The sequence below is a fragment of the Chiloscyllium plagiosum genome, unplaced genomic scaffold, assembly GCF_037043375.1.
Source record: "Chiloscyllium plagiosum isolate Xiang-an unplaced genomic scaffold, Cpla_swu_hap1 HiC_scaffold_7, whole genome shotgun sequence".
Taxonomy (NCBI): domain Eukaryota; kingdom Metazoa; phylum Chordata; class Chondrichthyes; order Orectolobiformes; family Hemiscylliidae; genus Chiloscyllium; species Chiloscyllium plagiosum.
Window position 1 is genome coordinate 43,966,979 of NW_028270145.1, and position 22,531 is coordinate 43,989,509.

General features: G+C 41.4%; 1 protein-coding gene across 2 annotated transcripts in view; it reads right to left on the minus strand.

Annotated features, from left to right (window-relative positions):
* Positions 1-19,315: 19,315 nt before the first annotated feature.
* The window catches only part of nup35 (nucleoporin 35), a 30,295-nt gene continuing 27,079 nt past the window's right edge, over positions 19,316-22,531 (minus strand). For both annotated transcript variants that reach the window (XM_043693451.2, XM_087988963.1), the window contains exons 8-9: positions 20,647-20,808; positions 19,316-20,553 (exon numbers count right to left, since the gene is read on the minus strand). In XM_043693451.2, coding sequence (XP_043549386.2) covers positions 20,476-20,553; positions 20,647-20,808 — 240 coding nt within the window. In that variant the 3' untranslated portion in view covers positions 19,316-20,475. The remainder of the gene's footprint in view (positions 20,554-20,646; positions 20,809-22,531) is intronic.

A 22,531-nucleotide genomic window follows, 5' to 3' on the forward strand; every position in this document is an offset into this window, starting at 1 on the left:
TGAAGGGAATCAGAACAGAGCAGTGCTACCCAGCTTGATGACAGTGGAAAGCACTGGAGGAGAATGCTGTGACCAACCACGTCAAAGGCTGCAGGTTGAAAAGGACAAGAAAGGATTATTTACTTTTAACACAGCATGTAATATCTTCCTCCAGGGGCTGGATTTTTATATCTCAATGAGGACTGATGGCAAACAGGCATGAAATTTTGCTTCACAAGCTCACATATTCTCAGAGAATCAGAGCAATTTTCCAGCCAGCTTTCAGGCAGCCAGAGGTATTGGGGAATAACATAGCTGATGGAGATGGTGGGGGAGGGGAGTGGAGGGGGAACAGTTCCTGGGTGCTAGCACACCAGGCAGACTTAGAGACTTTCCCTGCATCATCAGCTCCTGCTGCAGATTGCCCTGTGCAGGATCACAGAAGCACAAAATTGTAACAGAACAGAAGGAGGCCATTCTGTCCTCCATCTCTGCATTAGATCTTCAAACGAGCATCATTACCTACTGCCAACCTCTGCTTTCTCACCATACCCTTGCACACTATCTCTATCCAAGTAATTATCCAAAGCTCTCTTGAATGCCTCAGTTGAACCTGCCTGCGCATTTCCAGGAAATAGCTTCCGTATCCTAACTAATCATCACGTGAAAAAGGTTTTTCTCTCGTATTGCACTTGCTTCTTTTGCACAACACTTTAAACCTACGCCTTCTCATTCTTGTTTTTTTTTGAGTAGGAATACTTTCCCTCCATCTACCCTATCCAGTCCCCTCATGTTTTTGAAAACCACTATCAAATTTCTTCTCAGCCTTCTTCTCTCCAAGGAGAACAGTCTCAACTTCTTCAACATATCCTCATAAGTGAAGCTCCTCATTCCTGAAACCATTCTTGTAAATCACTGCTACACTCTTTCCAAAGCATTCACACCATTCATGCAATGTGGTTTCCACAACTGTATACAATAGTCCAGACAAGGTCTGGCAAAATGTATACAAATTCAATATCACCTCCTTGCTCTTGTTCTCTACGCCCTTATTAATAAAGTTGAGGACACTAAGTTTTATTAACTTCCCTTTGCATCTGTCCTACTACCTTCAATGATCTATACATATATACACCCAGGCTACTGTACTCCAGCACAGTAGATTAGATTAGATTACTTACAGTGTGGAAACAGGCCCTTCAGCCCAACAAGTCCACACCGACCTGCTGAAGCGCAACCTACCCAGACCCATTCCCCTACATTTACCCTTTCACCTAACACTACGGGCAATTTAGCGTGGCCAATTCACCTAACCTGCACACTTTTGGACTGTGGGAGGAAACTGGAGCACCCGGAGGAAACCCACGCAGACACGGGGAGAATGTGCAAACTCCACACACCTTATTGTACCACTGATTTTCTGTTGTTCTTCCTATCAAAGTGCATCACCTCACACCTCTCTGCATTGAACCTCATCTGCCACCTATATGACCACTCCTTCAATTTGTCAATGTCCTTTTGGAGTTCCACACTGTCCTCCTCAACGTTTACAGTTCACCCAAGTTTTGTACCATCTGCAAACTTTGAAATTATCCCCTGCACACCAAAATCTAGATTATTAATATAATGTCAGGAAAAACAAGGGTTCCAACACCAACACTTGGGGATCCTCACTGCAGACCTTCCTCCAGCTCGAGAAATATCCATTGACCAATACCCTGTTTCTTGGCACTCAGCCAATTCTGTATCCAATTGGTACTGAAACCTTTATACTACAGTCCATAAATCTTTCCTCACAAGTCTGTTGTGTGGCAATGTACCAATGCCTTTTGGAAATTCATATATAGCATATCAACAATGTTATGCTAATTGAGTCTATTATCCCTTCAAAAATGCATTAGGAATTCAATCACCTTGGATTTGCAGATCTGCAGTGTTGCATTTAGTATATTGCACTGTATTAATTTTATCACAGCCACTAATATCAATTTTGTTTTCTGCAACTTGATTTTGTACTAGAAATGTAAATGAGCAAAATAACAACAATAAGTATTCACTTTCATTAAACACAACAACTTGTATTTATATAGTGCCTTCAATGTAATAAAACAAGCCAAAGCACACCACAGAAGTACATATTATACAGCAAAATTTGAGACCAGGCTACAATGATGAGAACTTTGAATCCGAGATGTTGCTTGTCACCAATGACTGTAGGTCAGCAAGTACAGGGGTGTAGGTTAGCAGGGCATATTTCAAGTAAGGACATAGAAAGAAAAGCTTCAGGTAACCTCAAGTTTACAGAGGGTAGAATGTAACAGACTAGCATTGGACCAGTCAATTCTAGAGGAACAGATTCATAGATGAGATTTTCAGCAGCAGGCAGGGGCAGAGTCAGGCAATGTTATAGGGATTTAAATAGGCAATCAAAGTGACAATATGGATATTGTCACTTCATTGTGGTGTCAAATATGACACATTTTCAAACAGTTAGATTCAACTGGATAGTTTGTCAAGGACAGGATGAAATCTATAGCTTGAGAGGTGCGGGGGGAGTTAGTTTAGAATAGCATTAAAAGGCAGTAGCTTCAATCTTTCCAATATCGAATTAAAGGAAATTTCTGCTCATCCACGACTGGATATTTGATCAGATTAGTTAAACATTATTTCACCTAATAGATCCCCGCTGACTCTTCCTAGTCAAGTCACCTCTTTCCATGTGACTATTAATTCTATCCCAAATAATTGTTGCTAGAAACTTCCCCAAAGTTAATCTGACAGATCTGTAATTGCTGACATTATCCTTACATCCTTTCTTGAACAAGGCAATAACGTTTGCAATTCTCCAGTCTGCTGAAACCCACCAAATGCAAGGAAAACTGAAAGATTGTGGCCTGTGCCCCGACAATTTCTAGCCTCACTGTCTTTAAAATCCTGGGATGCACCTCATCTGGTCCCAATGCCTTGTTAACTAAGAATGACAAACTATCCAAGAATTCTTCTTTATTAATTTTAATAACTAATAACCATCCTGACATTATCAATCCTCTGATCTTCTTGATCCTTCACACATCATTCACCTTTTATCAATCAAACTTTTCTCATTATCTCTTCCTTATCTCATCGCAAACTGTTTTTTTTCACAACTCTTGCAAAATGTTTTCAGACCATTTGAAAATTAATTTTCAGGAAGTTCTTGTTGTTTTTATCTGTTACCAGTCACATACATTCAAGAGTTGTTAATAATGGTTATCCAGTCTTGAATGCTCCTGGATCTTATCAGAATATTGAAACCATGTTAAAGTTCTATAATATTCACAAATTAACATTGCATCTCAATAAGTATGATGATTTTACACAGCTTTGAAGTATGATTGTCTGTTGTGCATAGCTCTTTTCTATGATAAGAGGCCTCAAATGTTGTTTCCTGTCACAGTCCAGTAGCTCTTGGTTTATCTGTGAAAAAACAGCTTGCAGCTTTTAACTAACAACTTTAATTCAAGAGTCTTTCTGGCCTTGCAAAGTACGCTGACATAATTTTGTCAGTTTTCAATTTATTAGTCAAATTATGGCAAACGCGTATTCTTGCAAGTCACATACATTGTCATTCATGACTTTGTTAAGAGCAATCTTGATCCTATGATAGACATGAAAATGTAATTGGTGCAATTCAACAATACCTTCCAGAAAAGATGGACAGGGATAAAGATGGACAGGGATAAAGAAGGCATCAACACATTCAAGGAGTCTGGATATGAATGAGGTTGGAATTGGGGTGGTGCTAAGTGCCTTTCTTTTGAGATGGGATGGGACACTTAAAAATGGACATTAACCCAAGACACAGTACTATTAAAGATGTCACCTAACATGAAGAACAAGGAGAAACATTCATGAAGTTGATGCTTTGAATGCAAGAGAACAGATTTAGAAATGAAACAGGAATTTGCAAATAAAGTATACTTTCTCCCACTGCACATGTTTAACAGGAGTTGCTTAGAGCAAATTTAATCTTGCCTATTATGGGAAGCCATGGCCACTTAATTGCAGAAGAGGCAGTGTGTCAGGCTATGAGCGGCAAGGATACCTCCCACAATTAAGTCTGAGGCAGAAAGAAGCTAATGCAAGAAAATTTCATGCTTGTGGTGGAACATCAATGAGATTTCAATGAGCCATTTGTTATCCAAGGTCAGAAGAATTTAGTGGCAGGTGCTGACGGTAGCACTGTAAATCACACTATTCTCTTATTCTTTGACCCCTTCCGTTGCCCCCATAACACCCTCCATGTCAACTCATGTTGGCTTCACTCGCCTGTATTGAAATATTTCCCAGTCACGCTGATGGCAGGGGTCAGTCAGCCTATAATTCTCTTCCATCTGTCGGCAGGGCAGCATTCCTATCACCAGGCTTCTGAATCCCAGTGATTAGGATATGCCTGAAGGACACTAAAATTAGTCAGATCTCCCCCAAGCAAGTGCCACTGAGTTCTCATTAATTCTCTAACCTGTGGATAAGACCCCATGTTGTCCACATTAAATCCAGCCTCCTGTTTTCCATGATGAAAGAGACTTGAACAGGGAGACATTATCTCCTATCATGCTCTACATTCTTACGTTCTTAAGAGTGCCTTGAATTTGACATTAGACACTACTGGAAAAGAAGTGTTGCAGATTCTAGGGAAACAGACAGCACACTATCAGAAATAATGGACTAGGAATGTGTTAAGATTTGTCAGATCCAGTGGAAAATTGCAATACAGTGGAAACTCGATTATCCGAACGAGACTGCTGCTGCCTCTGTGGGCTAAGTCTCCAAATAGTGCGCACACACACAACTTTTTACTGAAAATTTTTGACAGGTTCCATGTTTGCCCTGTACAGGACAACGTTGGAGACATTATTCCTGGGGGTGAGGGGGGGCACATTTAGAGTACACCCCTCTGTAGAACTCCAGGAAGTGTGGGGAGAGAGAGGGTGGGAGGTCAGTTATTTGCATTTGGAGAAGGTGCCTGTTTAATCACTGTAAACAAAAGATGTGATCACTGCTGGAAACACATCTTTGATGTAATGTTTCTATCAGGACCTAGAGATCTCCTTCGGATAATTGGTATTCGGATAATGATTTGGAGATGAAAGCAGCTCAAGGTGGAGTTTGATCCAGATCAATGTGAGGTGCTGCATTTTGGGAAAGCAAGTCTTAGCAGGGCTTATAAACTTAATGTTAAGGTCTTCAGGAGTTTTGCTGAACAAAGAGACCTTGGAGTGCAGGTTCATAGCTCCTTGAAAATGGAGTTGCAGGTATCTGCAAGCTGGACCAAAGGGTCTGCTTCTGTGCTGTACATCTCTGTGACTCTATGACTCTAAGAAACCTGATTAGAGACATAGCAAATAGTGATGAGACCTCCATTAAATAGGCTACACTTCCAGCATCTTTCCCTTTAATTAAATAAATCATGACAAGGAAACAAAAGAGAAGAAATTAAAAATGGGTAACAACCTCAGTTTTCTACCTTTTATCTGAGAATCCAGGTGTGCTCTCATTTGCCCATTCTCTCACACTGACTCTCAGGCTATTGAGATAGGTGCAATGGGCTTTGATGCATTCCAGCATAGGGTATCAATGCATAGCAGAAATATCAGACCATCCTGTCTCTAGAACCACACGACTCTGTTCTGAAGAGTTCTGTTCAATAAAGATTGAGCATTACAGTCATGTGAAATCCCTGAGGATCAGCTCAGGGGATCTGGTACGGGCAAACAAGTTTGTGCTGGAATCCAACCAATTATTTTCATACTGTTTCATTGGCTGTTGGCACCAATGGTTAAACCAGCATTTGTTATCCATCCCTAATTGCCTTTGAGATGGTGGTTGTGGTAAGCAGCTTTCCTGAATCACTTGCCTCTGATGGACTTAAAGGTGGCACTACTTGGAGTGTGAGATCATACCAGACATCACTGCAATTGCACTGCCTAACTGAGAAGGCCCTGAACTAATGAGGAATCCCCAGGACGGGACACGAACAAGAGGCCTTCAAGAATTAGATGATCACGTGAGAAAATACAGGCACCAGAGTTCACATGATCTTTATGTAACCATTGGGTCTACTTTCACATTGATTAATATTCAGACAGATTCAGAGCCAAGTACAAGTGCAAAACTCGCCTTGATAATTCTGCCTTGAATACCAGTAAGCCTTAAGAGTACTGACCATTCAGCCACGTGGTGAAGGAGACAAGTGGTTACAAATGTACCTGAGGTGGTGACACAGACTGTATAAGTCCTCTGGGGATTTGGGACTCAGAGGGGAATGGTTTCCCACCCTCCAGGACTGGCTGGAAGTCTTCAGGATTGTGAATTAACTTTCTGGAGACCACTACAAGAAAATTAAGAAAAAAATTAATGACAGGATATTAAATTAAGGCTTTTGTGAAGATCTGTAAGCTTGGTCATCATTGGATTTGTTGATCGGTTCGCCAAGCCAGTTGTTTCTTTTTGCAAACGTTTCATCTCCCTCCTCGGTGACATTTTAAGTGTAGGGTAGCCTCCAGAGACTACACAGCGCTGAAGGCGTCATCCAGAAAGGCCCTTCATCTCAGAGGTCATTCTTGTAAACATCCTCCAAAAGCCTCTCCAATCCCAGCATGTCCTTCCTTAGATACAGGGTCCAAACCTTCTCACAGTATTCCAAATATGGTCTGACCAGAGCATTTTACAGCTTCAGCAGTGCATCTCTGCTCTTGCATTCGAGCCCTCTTGAAATATTAAAACTGCATTTGCCTTATGAGCTACCAACTTAACCTGCATCTTAGCATAGCCAATACACCTGACCTGCAATTTGGCATAGCCAATTCACCCAAGTGTGGGAGGAAACTGGTCACCTGGAGGAAACCCACGCAGACACGGGGAGAATGTGCAAACTCCACACAGCCAGTTGCCCGAGGCCGGAATTGAACCCGGGTCCCTGGTGCTGTGAGGCAACAGTGCTAACCACTGAGCCACCGTGCCTTCTGCAAAGACAAACAGATCATGTCCACTAGTTCTCCTTTGTCTAACTTGCTAGTTATCTCCTCATAGAATTCTAACAGATTTATCAGGTATGCCCTTACCTTGATGAAGCCATGATGAATCAGGTCTATTTTACTATGCACTTCCAAGTACTCTGCAATCCCATCCTTAACTGGAAATGTGTTGCTGGAAAAGCGCAGCAGGTCAGGCAGCATCCAGGGAACAGGAGAATTGACGTTTCGGGCATAAGCCCTTCTTCAGGAATGAGGAAAGTTTGTCCAGCAGGCTAAGATAAAAGGTACGGAGGAAGGACTTGGGGGAGGGGCGTCGGAAATGTGATAGGTGGAAAGAGGTCAAGGTGAGGGTGATAGGTCAGACTGGGGTGGGGGCGGAGAGGTCGGGAAGAAGATCTCAGGTTAGGAAGGCGGTGCTGAATTTGATGGATTTGACTGAGACAGGGTGGGGGGAGGGGAAATGAGGAAACTGGTGAAATCCGAGTTCATCCCTTGTGGTTGGAGGGTTCCTAGCCGGAAGATGAGGCATTCTTCCTCCAACCTTCGTTTTGTTGTGGTCTGACGATGGAGGAGTCCAAAGACCTGCATATCCTTGGTGGAGTGGGAGGAGGAATTGAAATGTTGAGCTACAGGGTGGTTGGGTTGGTTGGTCCGGGTGTCCCAGAGGTGTTCTCTGAAACGCTCCGCAAGTAGCCGGCCTGTCTCCCCAATATAGAGGAGGCCACATCGGGTGCAGAGGATGCAATAGATGATATGTGTGGAGGTGCAGGTGAATCTGTGGCGGATATGGAAGTTTCCTTTGGGGCCTTGGAGGGAGGTGAGGGGGGAGGTGTGGGTGCAAGTCTTGCACCTCCTGCGGTTGCAGGGGAAGGTGCCGGGAGTGGAGGTTGGGTTGGTGGGGGGTGTGGATCTGACGAGGGAGTCACGGAGGGAGTGGTCTTTACGGAATGCTGATAGGGGAGGGGAGGGAAATATATCCTTGGTGGTGGGGTCCGTTTGGAGGTAGCGGACCCCTGAAGAAGGGCTTATGCCCGAAACGTCGATTCTCCTGTTCCCTGGATGCTGCCTGACCTGCTGCGCTTTTCCAGCAACACATTTCCAGCTCTGATCTCCAGCATCTGCAGATCTCACTTTCTTCTCAAAAATCCCATCCTTAATAATGGAGTCTGAAATCTTACTATCAAGGTCAGGCTAACCAGCTTATTTCCTGTCTTCTGCCTGCCCCCCTTTTTAAATATTAATTGTCTAGCCCTCAGATCTTCTTCAGAACTCTGGGGTATAGTCCATCTAGTTTAGGTGATTTATCCACCTTCAGACCTTTCATATTCCCCAGCACTTTCTCCTTAGTGATGACCACTATACTCACTTCTGCCTCGAAGTTCTGATATGCTATCAGTGTACCGTGATCTGAAGTACCAATTCACTGCCTCCGCCATTTCTTTATTCCCCATTACTACTTCTGCAGCCTCATTTTTCAGTGGTCCAATGTCTATCCAAAAAAAAATTCCACAACCTTCTCATATGTTACTAGCTAGTTTGCCCTCAAATTACATCTTCTCCCCTTTATTTCAATTTTAGTTCTCCTCGATAAGTTTTTAATGGCTTCCCAATAATCTTCACCACATTGTATGCATTTATAGAGTCACAGATGTACAGCACGGAAACAGACCCTTCGGTCTAACCTGTCCATGCCGACCAGATATCCCAACCCAATCTAGTCCCACCTGCCAGCTACCTGCCCATATCCCTCCAAACCCTTCCTATTCATATACCCATCCAAATGCCTCTTATAAGATGCAATTGTACCAGTCTCCACCACATCCTCTGACAGCTCATTCCACACACACACCACCCTCTGCGTGAAAAAGTTGCCCTGTAGGTCTCTTTTATATCTTTCCCCTCTCACCCTAAACCTATGCCCTCTAGTTCTGGACTCCCCGATCCCAGGGAAAATACTTTGTCTATTTATCCTACCCATGCCCTCATAATTTTGTAAACCTCTAAGGTCAACCCTCAGTGTCCAACGCTCCAGGTAAAACAGCCCCAGCCTGTTCAGCCTCTCCCTATAGCTCAAATCCTCCAACCCTGGCAACATCTTTGTAAATCTTTTCTGAACCCTTTCAAGTTTCACAACATCTTTCCGACAGGAAGGAGACCAGAATTGCACACAATATTCCAACAGTGGCCTAACCAATGTCCTGTACAGCCGCAACATGACCTCCCAACTCCTGTACTCAATACTCTGACCAATAAAGGAAAGCGTACCAAATACCTTCTTCACTATCCTATCTACCTGCAACTCCACTTTCAAGGAGCTATAAACCTGCACTCCAAGGTCTCTGTTCAGCAACATCCCCTAGGGCCTTACCATTAAGTGTATAAGTTCTGCTAAGATTTGCTTTCCCAAAATGCAGCACCTCACATTTATCTGAATTATTTCTTTTGTTTTTATGCGGTTCCTGACTTCTCTCGTCATCCACAGTTGCCTCACCCTCTCCTTAGCATGCTTCCTTTCCTTTTTGAGTGTCTGCTGTGCCTCCTGAATTACCTCCAGAAACTCCAGCTATTGTTGTTCCACTGGCCCTGCTGGCCTCCCCTTCCAGGCAACTCTAGCCAGCTCCTCTTTCATGTCTTTGTAGTATTTAATTTTAATATTGTTCCATCGGAATCTTGCTGCTGTATCTCAAACTGCAGGGTGAGTTCTATATTGTGGTCACTGGCCCCGAGGGGCTCCTTCACCTTAATGTGCCTCATTACACATCACCAAATCCAGAATTGCCTGCTCCCTAGTGGACTCTACTACAAACTGCTCTGGAAAAAACCCTTGTAGATATTCCATGAATTCCTTTTCTTGGGACCCATAGCCAACCTAATTTTTCCAGTCCACTTGTATATTGAAGTCCCCCATTATTACTGCAATATGCCTTTCTTGCATGTCTTTTCTATTTCCAGATTTATTTTCTGTCCTACATCCTGATGACTGCTAGGAGGTCTGTACATAAATTCAATCAGGGTCGTCTTTCCTTTGCAATTTCTCAACTCCACACTCAAAGAATCTACGCCTCCAACTCTATGTTACTTCTTGCAATAAACTTAATTTCATTGTTAATAACACAGCCATCACCGCACATACATTCCCCTACCCTCACCCCAACCACCCCCCAAAACTGCATGCCTTGTTGATAGGATGCATATTCTTGGATATTTAGTTCCCAGCTCTGATTCCTTGCAGCCACATCTCTGTGATATTCACAATATCCATCTGCGCTACCAGCTCATTCATCTCATTTCATATACAGTGTGTTTCAACACTCTCAGTTTTGCATTTGATAGTCCCCCTGCTCATAGTTGACCCCTTATCTGCTCTGCATAGATTCCTGACCCATTCCATAACTCTCTGTCCTATTACTTCTTCTGGAAACTTCAATAACCTCTGCTAGGTCCTTCCTCCCTTTAACTTTTTCCATAATTTTGCATGCAATGGAAGCCACTGCTGCCACCTTCCTCCCCCACTACCATTTAAATCCCAATCCACAGTCCTAGTTTTGCAGTTCACCAAGACTCTGGTCCCAATGTCCAACATTTACTTCTTTAATCTTGTTGACCTTGTGCCAGTTTGTTTGGGTTTAGGTAGTAATCTGGAGATTACGACCTTTTCTGCTCTGCTTATTAATTTAGCCCTTTGCTGCTCATCTTCCTTCAAAAGAACCCCTTTCCTCTTTCTATCTATATCATTGGTACCTATGTGGACCACAACAATTGGATCTTTCCCCTCCCACTTTCCCTCAGGTTCTCCTACAGAGATCCTGAACCAGAGCACCAGGCAGGCAACACAACCTTTGGGCTCTCAATCTTCTGACACAGAAGTGTTTATTCCCCTGATTACAACTACATTTCTGCTCCCCCCCCCCCCCCCCAAACCCCCACGTTTGGCTCAGTGTACCAGTGCTATGACAAGTTTGCTCATCCTCCCTAAAGCCTTCACTCTTACCCATACAAGGACCAAGAATCTTAGACAAGCCCAAGGACTAAGTCTCATTCAGCATTCCTTCCTGAATCACTCTACCTGCCTCACGCATAGTCACAGATTCCTATCCCTGACCACTGACCAAATTCAAGGTAGCTAATCGAAGGAGTGTGACTGCCTCCTGAAGTACAGGATCCAAGTAACTCTCCCCCTCCCTGATATGTCACATTGTTCAAAGCTCAGAGTCCAGCTCATCAAATCTGAGCCAAGTTCCTCAAGTAATTAGTACTTGCTACAGATATGGTCACTATGAACCACAATAGGGTCCACCAGCTCCTACATCATGCAGGCACAGCATATTGCCTGACACTGCATCTCTATTTTATTTAGTTAGCTCTGAATTCGATTTTTAAAAATTTCCCACCAGTCTTTTAATTTGTAACCTGCAAATATTTCCCCTATTTACCTTCAATCTGAATGTGACCCGTATTAATCACATCAGTAGCTAGCAACAACCAGTGCATGAACTTATGGTTTATCTATGATGTCACTCTTTGTTTCGTGCAGGGCCCCTGATCCTGGGCTCCAATCTATCCTGTAAAAAAATATCCTTACAAACTATGAACCAAAAAAAAGCAATCAAAAACTACCTTTTCCTCCCTCCACCGAATTGCTATGCTGCCTCCAAATTTCCTGAACTGAATACTCACTCAGGCCATGTCTCACTCCAGATATGAACTCTCCTCATAGCTTACTGATCATGTGCTTTAAACAGTCCCTCTCTTAAATAAAGGCCACACAAGTCATACTCCTAAGAGAAAGTGAGGACTGCAGATGCCGGAGATCAGAGTCGAAGAGTGTGGTGCCAGAAAAGCACAATCGGTCAGTCAGCATCAGAGGAGCAGGAGTCAACTCTCCTGCTCCTCAGATGCTGCCTGATCGATTGTGCTTTTCAAGCACCACACTCTTTGACAGTCATATCCCTGTCAACAATAAACATTCTAAAGCTGAGGTGGGGTATTTTCTATCTTAATGGAGGGTGTATTTTAAGTGGGACTTGCACTTCTTGCAGATCAAATCCCATGCTTCCACCCTACCTTAGCATGTCAGAATAGAAGACTGCAGTAGTTCTAGACCACTAAATTCACTCCTAGTACCTCAGCTAGTGATTGTGAGAGAGCTGAAACTGTGGCAGAGGGGAATTTGGACTTTTTGGTGCCAGCTGCAGAGCTACTTTATGGGCTCCGGAGCCATAGATTTTGATTTTAACCAGAGCAGGAACTGAATTGGGATTGGGGTGGGGGTGGGAGGGGTTGGAGGTGGAGGAGCACGACAGTGGGAAACAAAGCAAGTAGCAAACTGTCCTGACATTAGCAGCAAAAATCATGGGTAACTGACATCTGGTCATGATCGACATGCCCCACATCACATAGTTGCTTCTGGAATCAACCAGGGAGCACCAAGCCTAGTAGCAGGAACCATCCTCTGGGGCTCAGATTAATGACAGAGGTTCCTGTTCGTCGCACTACACTAACAAAGTTTAAAAAAAAATTACAAGACCTTGGACCTCTTACTGGCTCCAGCTCCAGTTTTGCTTGACTATCCAGGATGACAGCAATTGCTGGTTCATTGTTCAGGCCAATATTCATACAACAGCAATTTAACTGGAGCTGAATTCACACATTTAAGGAGACTGCTGGCTTCAGGGGATTTGTATTCTTCCCACTCACTAAGAAGAGCAGGTAAAAATTGAAGAATGGAGGGATTTATTTTGGATAATTCCCATGACAAAATTTAACTACTATTGGTTTTTGACTGCCATGCTATTTATGTTACATATGATGACGCCTACATTTCATTCAGAAATATGCTGATTAAAAAGTCATGCTAAAATAGGTGCACAAATTCTAACAGAACTGTATGAATAAGAAAGTCTTACAGTGGTTAGTACTGCTGCCTCACAGCACCAGGGACCCGGGTTCCCTGTGTGTGGAGTTTGCGCATTCTCCCAGTGTCTGCGTGGGTTTCCTCCGGGTGCTCCGGTTTTCTCCCACAGTCCAAAGATGTGCAGGTTAGGTGAATTGGCCACACTAATTGCCCATAGTGTTTGGGGATGTGTAGGTTAGGTGCATTAGTCAGGGATAAACTTACAGTAATAGGGTAGGGCAATGGGTCTGGGTGAGTTACTCTACAGCCCAACAAGTCCACATTGACCCTCCGAAGGGCCTGTTTCCACACTGTAGGGATTCTAATTCATCAAAACCTCACTACATATCAATATTTCAAAAATTCAGTGTTGCCATGTGAAGCTTACCTTGAAAACCAGCAATATATTTCAAAATATGGTACAGGTCTGCCACCTGGTGGACAAAATGTATATACTGTCCAGTATTCTGAAGGAGGATAGAAACCAAAAGAATTGCAGAAACTGTAAATCAGAAACAAAACAAATTGCTGGAAAAGCTCAGCAGGTCTGGCAGCATCTGTGCAGAGAAATCAGTTAACATTTCGGGTCAAGTGACCTTCCTCAGAACTGGTCTAAGAGTCACTCAACCCAAATTGTTAACTCTGACTTCTCTCCACATGCTGTCAGTCCTGCCCAGCTTCTCTAACAATTTCTGTTTTTGTTTGGACAAAAATGTATATATGAACTAGTGAGTTCCTAGATTAAGGTACACTCAGGATATAATATCGACTATCAGTTTTAAGTTTACTGATGCATATGGGGAATTTCCACCATCATACTTACCCATGAACAAAATATTTTTAATTGCAGAGTTTGAAATTAATGGCTGTATCATTATATCTAACTGCAATGTGCAAACAATTTAATGAAAAGAAACTGTGGCACCGAGGCTGCCAGTTCACTTTAACTGTTTTCAGATGCGATGAGCCTTAGCAAGGCTGCACTTATCCCCCATCTGTAATTACTGAGAAGATATAGATGTTTATATGCATTTATGTTATTTATTATACAAATAGGCATCAGTAATCCCAGTTATTAATTATATTCATATAGTGGACATTAAATGAACAATTTCCTGCCACTTGTCATTCGCAAGCATGGATATTCTCTCACTCCTGCAACCTGTTGCCACAGGCTACTTGGGTTAAAGAGGCTTTGATTAGATGTTAACACAGGAAGTTGGTAACCATCCCCAGTAATAACCTTCTGAGAGTAGGATATTGACAAAGCAGTTGAAGATGCTTGACTTAACACTTTCCGATACACGATAAGTAGCATCCGGAGACTGCAACGACTGATGTCCAACAACTGCAATCTTCTGTTGTGTCAGGTCAACAGACACTGGAAGGTTTTTTTCCCTTTGTTCCCTGCGCACTGCTTATTTTTTCCTAGGGCTCCATGGTTCCATAGTTAGTTAAGTGTTACCTGATTGTGAAGAACAACTCTTCGCATTATCTCTGGTGACTGTTATTGGGACTTGTTTTTAATAATCCTTTCAAAGCTTTATTGATGATTACAAGAAAGTGAGATCAGATTTATCATTTTCTGGGAAAAATGTAGGTAGTTAGCTATACCTCACCAAAGAACCACAAGCATCTCTCACCATTACAGTGATAATTGTTGCACAGCTGGAGCTTCAGCACTCTACATTAAGCACACACAAAGCAAGGTGCAAAGCTAGCCTCAGTGAACCATCACAGCTTTTGAAGGGATTGAACACATGCTGTTAACATTATTTTGTCCTACACTCCAACTCTAACCAACTGAGCCTCACTGTGGAAAGAAATTATCCAAGAAATCATCTACATTGCTGGACGATGTTGATTTCACAGCTATAATGAATTTGGTTAGAGGCATCTGACCTCTTCAGCTGGATGTTAGGTGGGTTTGAAGCATTAATGTGCCTGGTGTACCCTTTCTTAACGTAAACTGGTTTCTGTGATTTTTTTAAAATTCATTTACGGGCCAAAGGCATGGCTGACTTGGCCTGCATTTATTGCCCATGCCTAAATCCCCCAAAGGGCAGTTGAAAGTCAACCATGTTGCTGAGAGTCTGGAGTCACATCTAGGCCAGACCAAATGAAGATGGTAGTTTCCTTCCCTAAAGGTCATTAGTGAACTAGGTTGGTTTTTCCCCAATCAACAATGGATTCATGGTCACCATTAGACTCTTAATTCCCAGATTTTTTTTTTTTTGCATTCAAGTTCCACTATTTGCTGTGGCGAAATTCAAATCTGGCTTCCCAAACATTAGCTGGTCTCTGAATTAGCAGTCCAGTGATATGACCACTAAACCATAAAAGCTCAATGGAACAGGCCATGCTTCGACTTTTGAACTGGTGTTTATGTTTACATTAGGATACAAGAGTTACTACAGCTTCGTGTCTTCACTCTATAGCAAACGTTAACATTGTCAAAGAAAAGCAAATCTTGGCAAGTCATTTATCCTTCTGATTAAACTTGTAATATTCATGACCCCAGTGCTGCTCCTGATTTGCAGAAATTCAATTGAAAACAATCTGTTGTTCTCAATGTTGAGCTATGCACTAAATCATGACAAATGTGTAATTTACTAAGTGAATAGTTGCCTCCAGTTTCACTACTATACCAATGATTTTTATATAAGTCTTACCTATTTGCTTCCATTTTATCTTTCCATTGTCATAAGTTTTAGAAGTAATTTAATATTTACAATTAGGATGGGTCACATAAACATGTATATTAATACATGCAAATTCCCAGTTTAAACACTGACTGATCACATTGTAATTGCATGCTATTCATCATTAAGGAGCTCTGTTGCACTCTTTGGATCATCACATATGGTCCCCAGTACTTCTCCAAACAGAAGTTCCTCTTCTACTGACAATCAAGGGTAACTAAAGCAGCACAACAACAATATGAAAGCAAACACAGAAAAGCAGCATGGAGGGCTATACAAGACAAAGTTAAAATGTCATACAAGCACAACACATCACAGTCTCATTCACAAAAAGAAACTAAGCACACGACAAAAAAAAAGACAGAAGCAAAGGAAATCGCAAAAACAAATGTACAGAGAACCACAAGATGACGTAGAGATGCCACCAAAAAGACAAAGACAAAATAAAGGACATACAAATGATCCTGAAACAAAATGGCAAGATTTATTTATAAACTTAAAAAAGTTACAAGGCTTTACCATTAGAAGTGCAGAATCAAGTTTTGTTGCATTGCACGACCTCACTCAAGTGGTAAATGTCATCCAAAAATATAAGGCAAATGTCATTTTCAGCATATCTCGAAGCTACAAATTAAGTTACAAAATAGCTCTTAAAAAGCAACCATATAACTTTGAGACAAGGTCCATATATTTTCAATTACTCTTAACATCGTTGGTTATTTTGTAGTGGGAATGACTAATAATTAAAATAGGTTTGCGTATTTTAAACACACCAATAATTAAACCGTTTCTCATTATTTAGTTCTTATTGCATCCATGAAGTATTATTGCAACAACGTTTGTGGTGCTAACTATTGAAATATATTCCTGCTGTGGAGACTTGCTAAGCAATTAACTAAACAATTAAGTTAGACATGGTGATTGAGAAAATATGCTAAGATGGATAACAGTTGTGTTATAAGTAAAGAGGAGTGCCAAATAAAAGTCAGAAGAGTTCAAATTCTAACTGTAAGAGCACTTACAAAAGGCAGATGCCCACAGAGGCATACAGTATCTCTAGATGCTTCTAAAAAGGGCCACTCTGCACATTAATCAAACAACATTGCTCACCCAAGTGTCTTCTGTCTGAATACGAAGCCACACAGCAGGCATGCCACAACATCAGTGCCTTATTTGATGCAGCATTTGCAAAGCTGGTCCAATCAACATGTCTGTCACTCACCAAAGACCATACATTTAGCAGGAAGAGGGACTCAACATTAGTGTCAATTAACAATGAACAATTTGTGTACAGTGGCTTTGACTGTTTTTGGCTTGCTTGTGTGGCATTTGTGGAATTACAATGTTTCTCTAAAAATGTTTTTTGACAGCTAGTGACTATAATCAGGAAGGACACAGGAATGGTATGGGGACAATGGACATAATGCCTCCTTGTCCACATCATGACCATGAGATGGAACAAAGGCAAAGAGGAAATTTGCCACAATGGGGATAAGAGGGCTCTACACAGAAGACCATATCCATCAGGAGTTTTTCAGGAGCATTCTCTTACTAACCTTTGACCAAAGAACAGTGTCTGTGGTGACTTTCAAAGGATCACCATGTCTGAGATTGAGGCCATTGACACCAGTCCTTAACATACACCCACCCCCTCCAACCAATTAAGACAATTAAACAAAATAATTAGCTCATGCAGTCAATGGCTTTGTCTGAAATATGGTCATAATTTTTAAGCTTTGTATTGCATTTTATATTTGTAGTAACACGTATCATGTAACACCATCATTTTAATAAAACCAAGTTATCGAGGATGCAGATATTTGCTCTTGTATGCTAAAGCTGGTCATTATTTCAGCATTATTCTCAAAAGCAAAATAACTTTGGCTTCTTTTATCGATTGCAAACTGGCTTTCAAAACCCCTGTAATCTCCACTCTCACTTTCAATACTAACCGCACGGACCCCATAACCTCTGTCAGAGATCAAGGTTATCCAAGTCAGCGCCTCTGCTGCATTTTGATCTTCCACCTGCACACTTGATACAAGCATGGCCTTTTCCAAACAATCATGGCAGGCCTTGTACACTCTATCCCCGTGGAAACCGGAGGTAACCTCAAACTCTTCTGCCCCTGTCAAAACTCTCACCTCGTCCCATTCACCGAACTACACTGGCATCCAGTCAAACAAATGTCTTTATTTTAAATTTTATATCTTTGTTTTCAAATTTCTCTGTCCTAATTTCAATATCCAAAATTTCTTCTCACCCCACAATTCACTGAAATATTGCAATTTCCTCTCAACCACAGCCCTTTAAAATACTGTAATCCCTCAACTCACAACCAGAGATATGCACTCTTTCTTGGTCATGACCATATCGGAGTTTAATATCTCTACCACCAGAGGTCACATATTCAGGTGCCCAGGTCTCAAATACTCTTGTTGTCTCTTCAACTTATTTGCTTCCTTTAAGCTACCTTTAACTTCTCTTTGACTGAATATTTGGTCATCTGATTCAAGGTCTAACATGGCTTACTGTAATTTTGTTTTAGAATGATAAATCATCCCAAGATGCTTCACCATGTTCAAAGTCTTCACAAATATAAATTGTTGCTTCTACCAGTCTCTTAAAATGTACAATTTCTACCAGAGTTCACTGGATAGTGGTAAAATGTGTAAAGCTTACCTGCCACTTAAACATTTGCGAGGGTCACTGAGATCAGCTGCTCTTCATAACATTGCCCAAAGATGTGCTAACCTGCAAGCCACGACGAAAGTAAATACACATGCCAGAGAATTCCTAGAGGCCTGGCACTCCAACCATATCGCCATAAACAAACACAGATCTCGATACCATCAACCCCTCAGAAAAAGAACAGGAAATGACATCACCACAAACCCCAGGAATCCCATCCTGGACAAACATATAAATAGAACGCAGGAGACAACAGCTTTGCTTCACTTGGAGGTCACCACTGATGATGTTGTGGGCGACACGGTGGCACAGTGGTTAGCACTGCTACCTCACAGCGCCTGAGACCCGGGTTCAATTCCCACCTCAGGCGACTGACCGTGCAAACTCCACACATTCTCCCCGTGTCTGCATGGGTTTCCTCCCACAGTTCAAAGATGTGCAGGTCAGGTGAATTGGCCATGCTAAATTGCCCGTAGTGTTAGGTAAGGGGTAAATGTAGGGGTATGGATGGGTTACGCTTCGGCGGGTCGGTGTGGACTTGTTGGGCCGAAGGACCTGTTTCCACACTGTAATGTAATCCAATCTAATCTAATGTTACCTACCAAGTAATGAAACGTCTGGATAATCAAACCTACAGCTCAGCGAGCAAACCTACACCGTAAATACACAATGGTGAAGAAGCATACCACATCATGGAGTAACTCAAGATTTGATCTACAAGTTTGACATGTGGGAGATGGAAAATTACTATGAAGTCAGAAGAAAGAATTAAACTTTTTTTAAAACTTAATTATATTATACTTAGCCTTTAAGTATTTTCACTTTGAAAAAAAAAAGACTGGGAAATATAGAGCACGAGTGACTTTGTAAACACTTGCAGAAAGAAAATGTTTATATAGGTAGTAGTTTCTCTGACACCCGTCCCCAATTATACTGACTATTGAAATGTATACCTACCAATCATCTTTTTCCACAGGGACAGCAATATAGAAAGATATCCCCAGTGCTTTACTGAAGCATTCGAATATAAACAATTGAGAGATCAACTCAGCAAGATTTTAATAAAGCTCTCGCTAAATACATGTTTATAAATTGTGCAATCAATATTGTACAATAAATTTGAACTCTTACTTCATCCCATACTTCAAAGCACTGATTCTTTGGGCTTCCATTTAATCTTTCTTCCTTTCTTTCCAACAGATTAAACATTATGCAAATTTCTGGGAGAGAATTTATGTATTAAAATCAGGAAATAACATTGCAGATCAGACGACGAGTGGTGGAACATGACCACTTGATGCATCCAACTTTATTTTCAAACGTGTTTTCATGACACCATTTTATATTTTCAACGGTGTTATCTTATAAGGACTCACTGCTGGACAAGGTATTCTAAAACAGATTTTTGGAATATAAAGAATGAACTGTTGTTATAAATACAAATAATTCTGTAAAATATGGTTAAGTTAGAAAGGTTTCATACACAAGCCTCATTATCTATTGCAAATCCCAATCAACACAGTATGTATTTGTCCTCGAAAAATATGTCCTTTAAAAACTTGTTTTACTAAACAATGAACAGCAAAAATTACTATCAATACTTAGTGCTCAAGATTTAAAATTTGGAACTGTTTTGGCATTTTAAAAAATTCACTACCAAAGTTTAGCAGTTCAAAGCAACACTGCTAGCTCAGTACAAGAAAACATATGCTGGCACAGCATGTCATTTATAATCACACATCATCGATTTTCCTAAGTGTACAAAGGTTATTTATTTTTTCTTGATAACCTAGATTAAAATTACAACTTAAGACCAGAGATATATTTCAGTTCATAGAAATACAGTACATGATCAGGAAATTATCCCTCCCACCCTAAAAATTTTCCACACTAGAGAAATGCATGCACCAAAAAATTAAAAAGGCAACAATTTGACATTTTAACACTTGTTTTCATACTTCCTGTAAACTTATGCATGAAGTCAAATTTTAAAGTGCAAACTATTTACAGGTTACCTGGTCTTGATAAATGCATACCCTCGACCCAATAACAGTGGTTATACAACTAACCAAACCATTAGTGGTTGAACTTTTTGCTATTGTGAGAGCAGTGCCTAATTGCACATCAAGTGTTTTTCAGCAACTGGAAGTCTTCAGAACAAAAGCTATATTCTTCAAGCTCCTCAACAGGAACACTACCAACCAAACATGTATTCCATGGCTTTGGAAACAAGACTCTCATCTTTCCTTGGAGTCTGCCGGTCTGAAACCACCTAAAACAAAGAAAAGGGAGTATGATTAGATTTAGCTCAAAGAATTAGCTTAAATTGAATAGCAGCACCAAATTCCCATTTTTCCACATGTACCTGATAATCACTGCTACAAGCTTTATATGCTGCAGCCAGAGGCCTCATTGTTGTTGTTCTTGGTGTGCTAGGTGACTGTACAGTTGTACCGAGAGTATTGATAGTTGGACTGAGGACTGAGAACAGTGTTCCATTAGCTCTATCAGATGTTTCCATAACACACTGCATAAACAGAAAAAAAAACAATTCAGTCTGCAGTATTTTCAAAATTTCATTAAACTTCAGGTAAATTATAAAAGGGGAGACTTTTTTTTTCCATAACCCTACATTCCAGATACCGCAAGATAATCATAAAATCTGCCTACGGTTGGCATTTAGGTACATTAAGATATTTTTCTGTCTAAACATTCAGGGATGTTTTGAGATGGTTTTTAGTTTTTCCTTTCTTCCCTGAACCTAAATGGTGTACAAGGGTGCCGTATCATCACGAAATGCCAATATCAAATCCAAACAGGTTGATACAGAGCACTCAGAACCACCTGTTACTATGGCTCACTTTAAAGACAAAGTAATTAAAAACCTATTATAGTTGCTTTGCTTAGTTGTTTCACCAATACAGCATCAATAAAAGGACAAAATTTACTATCAGATTAATGCTGTTTCTAATTGTGCTCCTGTAAAGTCTGCCTATTTAAGAATTTCACAATACTTCCATTCACACACTTAGCTCCTATATTCATACTCCCAGTTCCTCATCACGTACCAAACCACCCAACTCCCATCCTTTAAAGAAATAAACTTTACAGTTGATACCCAATAACCTCCAGCCTCAGCTTTCTCTGCAACCTGCTGTTCTGAATTTAGAATGAAGTCCTGGGCTCCATCCCAGTGATAGATGTTAGTTAGTGCAAATAGCTCTGCCAGCACTGACCAGCTTATGCCACAAGATGGAGCCTGTTTTAAATTGATAAGTCAAATTCAGCTGCACCAGCTGACACCCAGAAGCATATGCAGTAGCAGTAAAATCTTGAAATACAGAGGAACCTCTATTATCCAAACGAGATGGGCAGGCAATACTACGTTCAGATAATTGATTATTCGGTTAATCGATTTCCTCTGGGGCTCAGAGTTTTCTGTGAAGTCTGCTCCCCGTTCAGGAGACTAGGCAAAAGCACATTGCGCACGAGACCTCACCCCCAACACCAATCCATCTCCATCCACCCCTGTCCCAACTCCCCCCAGGACAGCCAGACTGTACACCAACAATAAGATTGCTGCTGCCTTTGTGGGATAAGTGTCCAAATAGCACACGCACAGACACACACAACTTTTTGGGTACACCTCTGTGTCGAACTCCGGGGAAAGTGTGGTGGGGAGAGAGAGCAATAGAGAAAAAGGGAGAGCGAGAGCGCGCAAGAGAGAGCCCAACCAATCATTTAGAGATGGTGCCTGGATTGTTCTTGGCAGCATTTCAGTGAGCAGAGTTCATTTTTAATTATTGTATCTGTAAACAAAAGACACGATCAGGGTTGAAACACCTCTGACACGTTTCTATCGGGAACGAGATCCCCTTCAGATAATCCGATATTCGGCTAATTAATATGCAGATAATCAAGGTTCCTCTGTATAAAGGAACCTCAATTATCTGAACATTATCCAAATTTTGGATTATCCGAAGAAGATCTCAAGGTCCCAAGAGAAACATTACATCAAAGAGGCGTTTCAACACTGATTGTGCCTTTTGTTTACAATGACTAAACATGAAATCTGCTAACTGAAATGCTGCCGAGAACAGTCCTGGACATGGATGGGAGCCCAGGCACCGTCTCCAAATGACTGACCTCCCGCCCTCTCTCTCTCTCCGCCCACAGTTTCCCTGGAGTTCTACACAGGGGTGTACACTTAACCCCTCTTCCTCAAATAATCTCTCCAACATTGTCCTGTA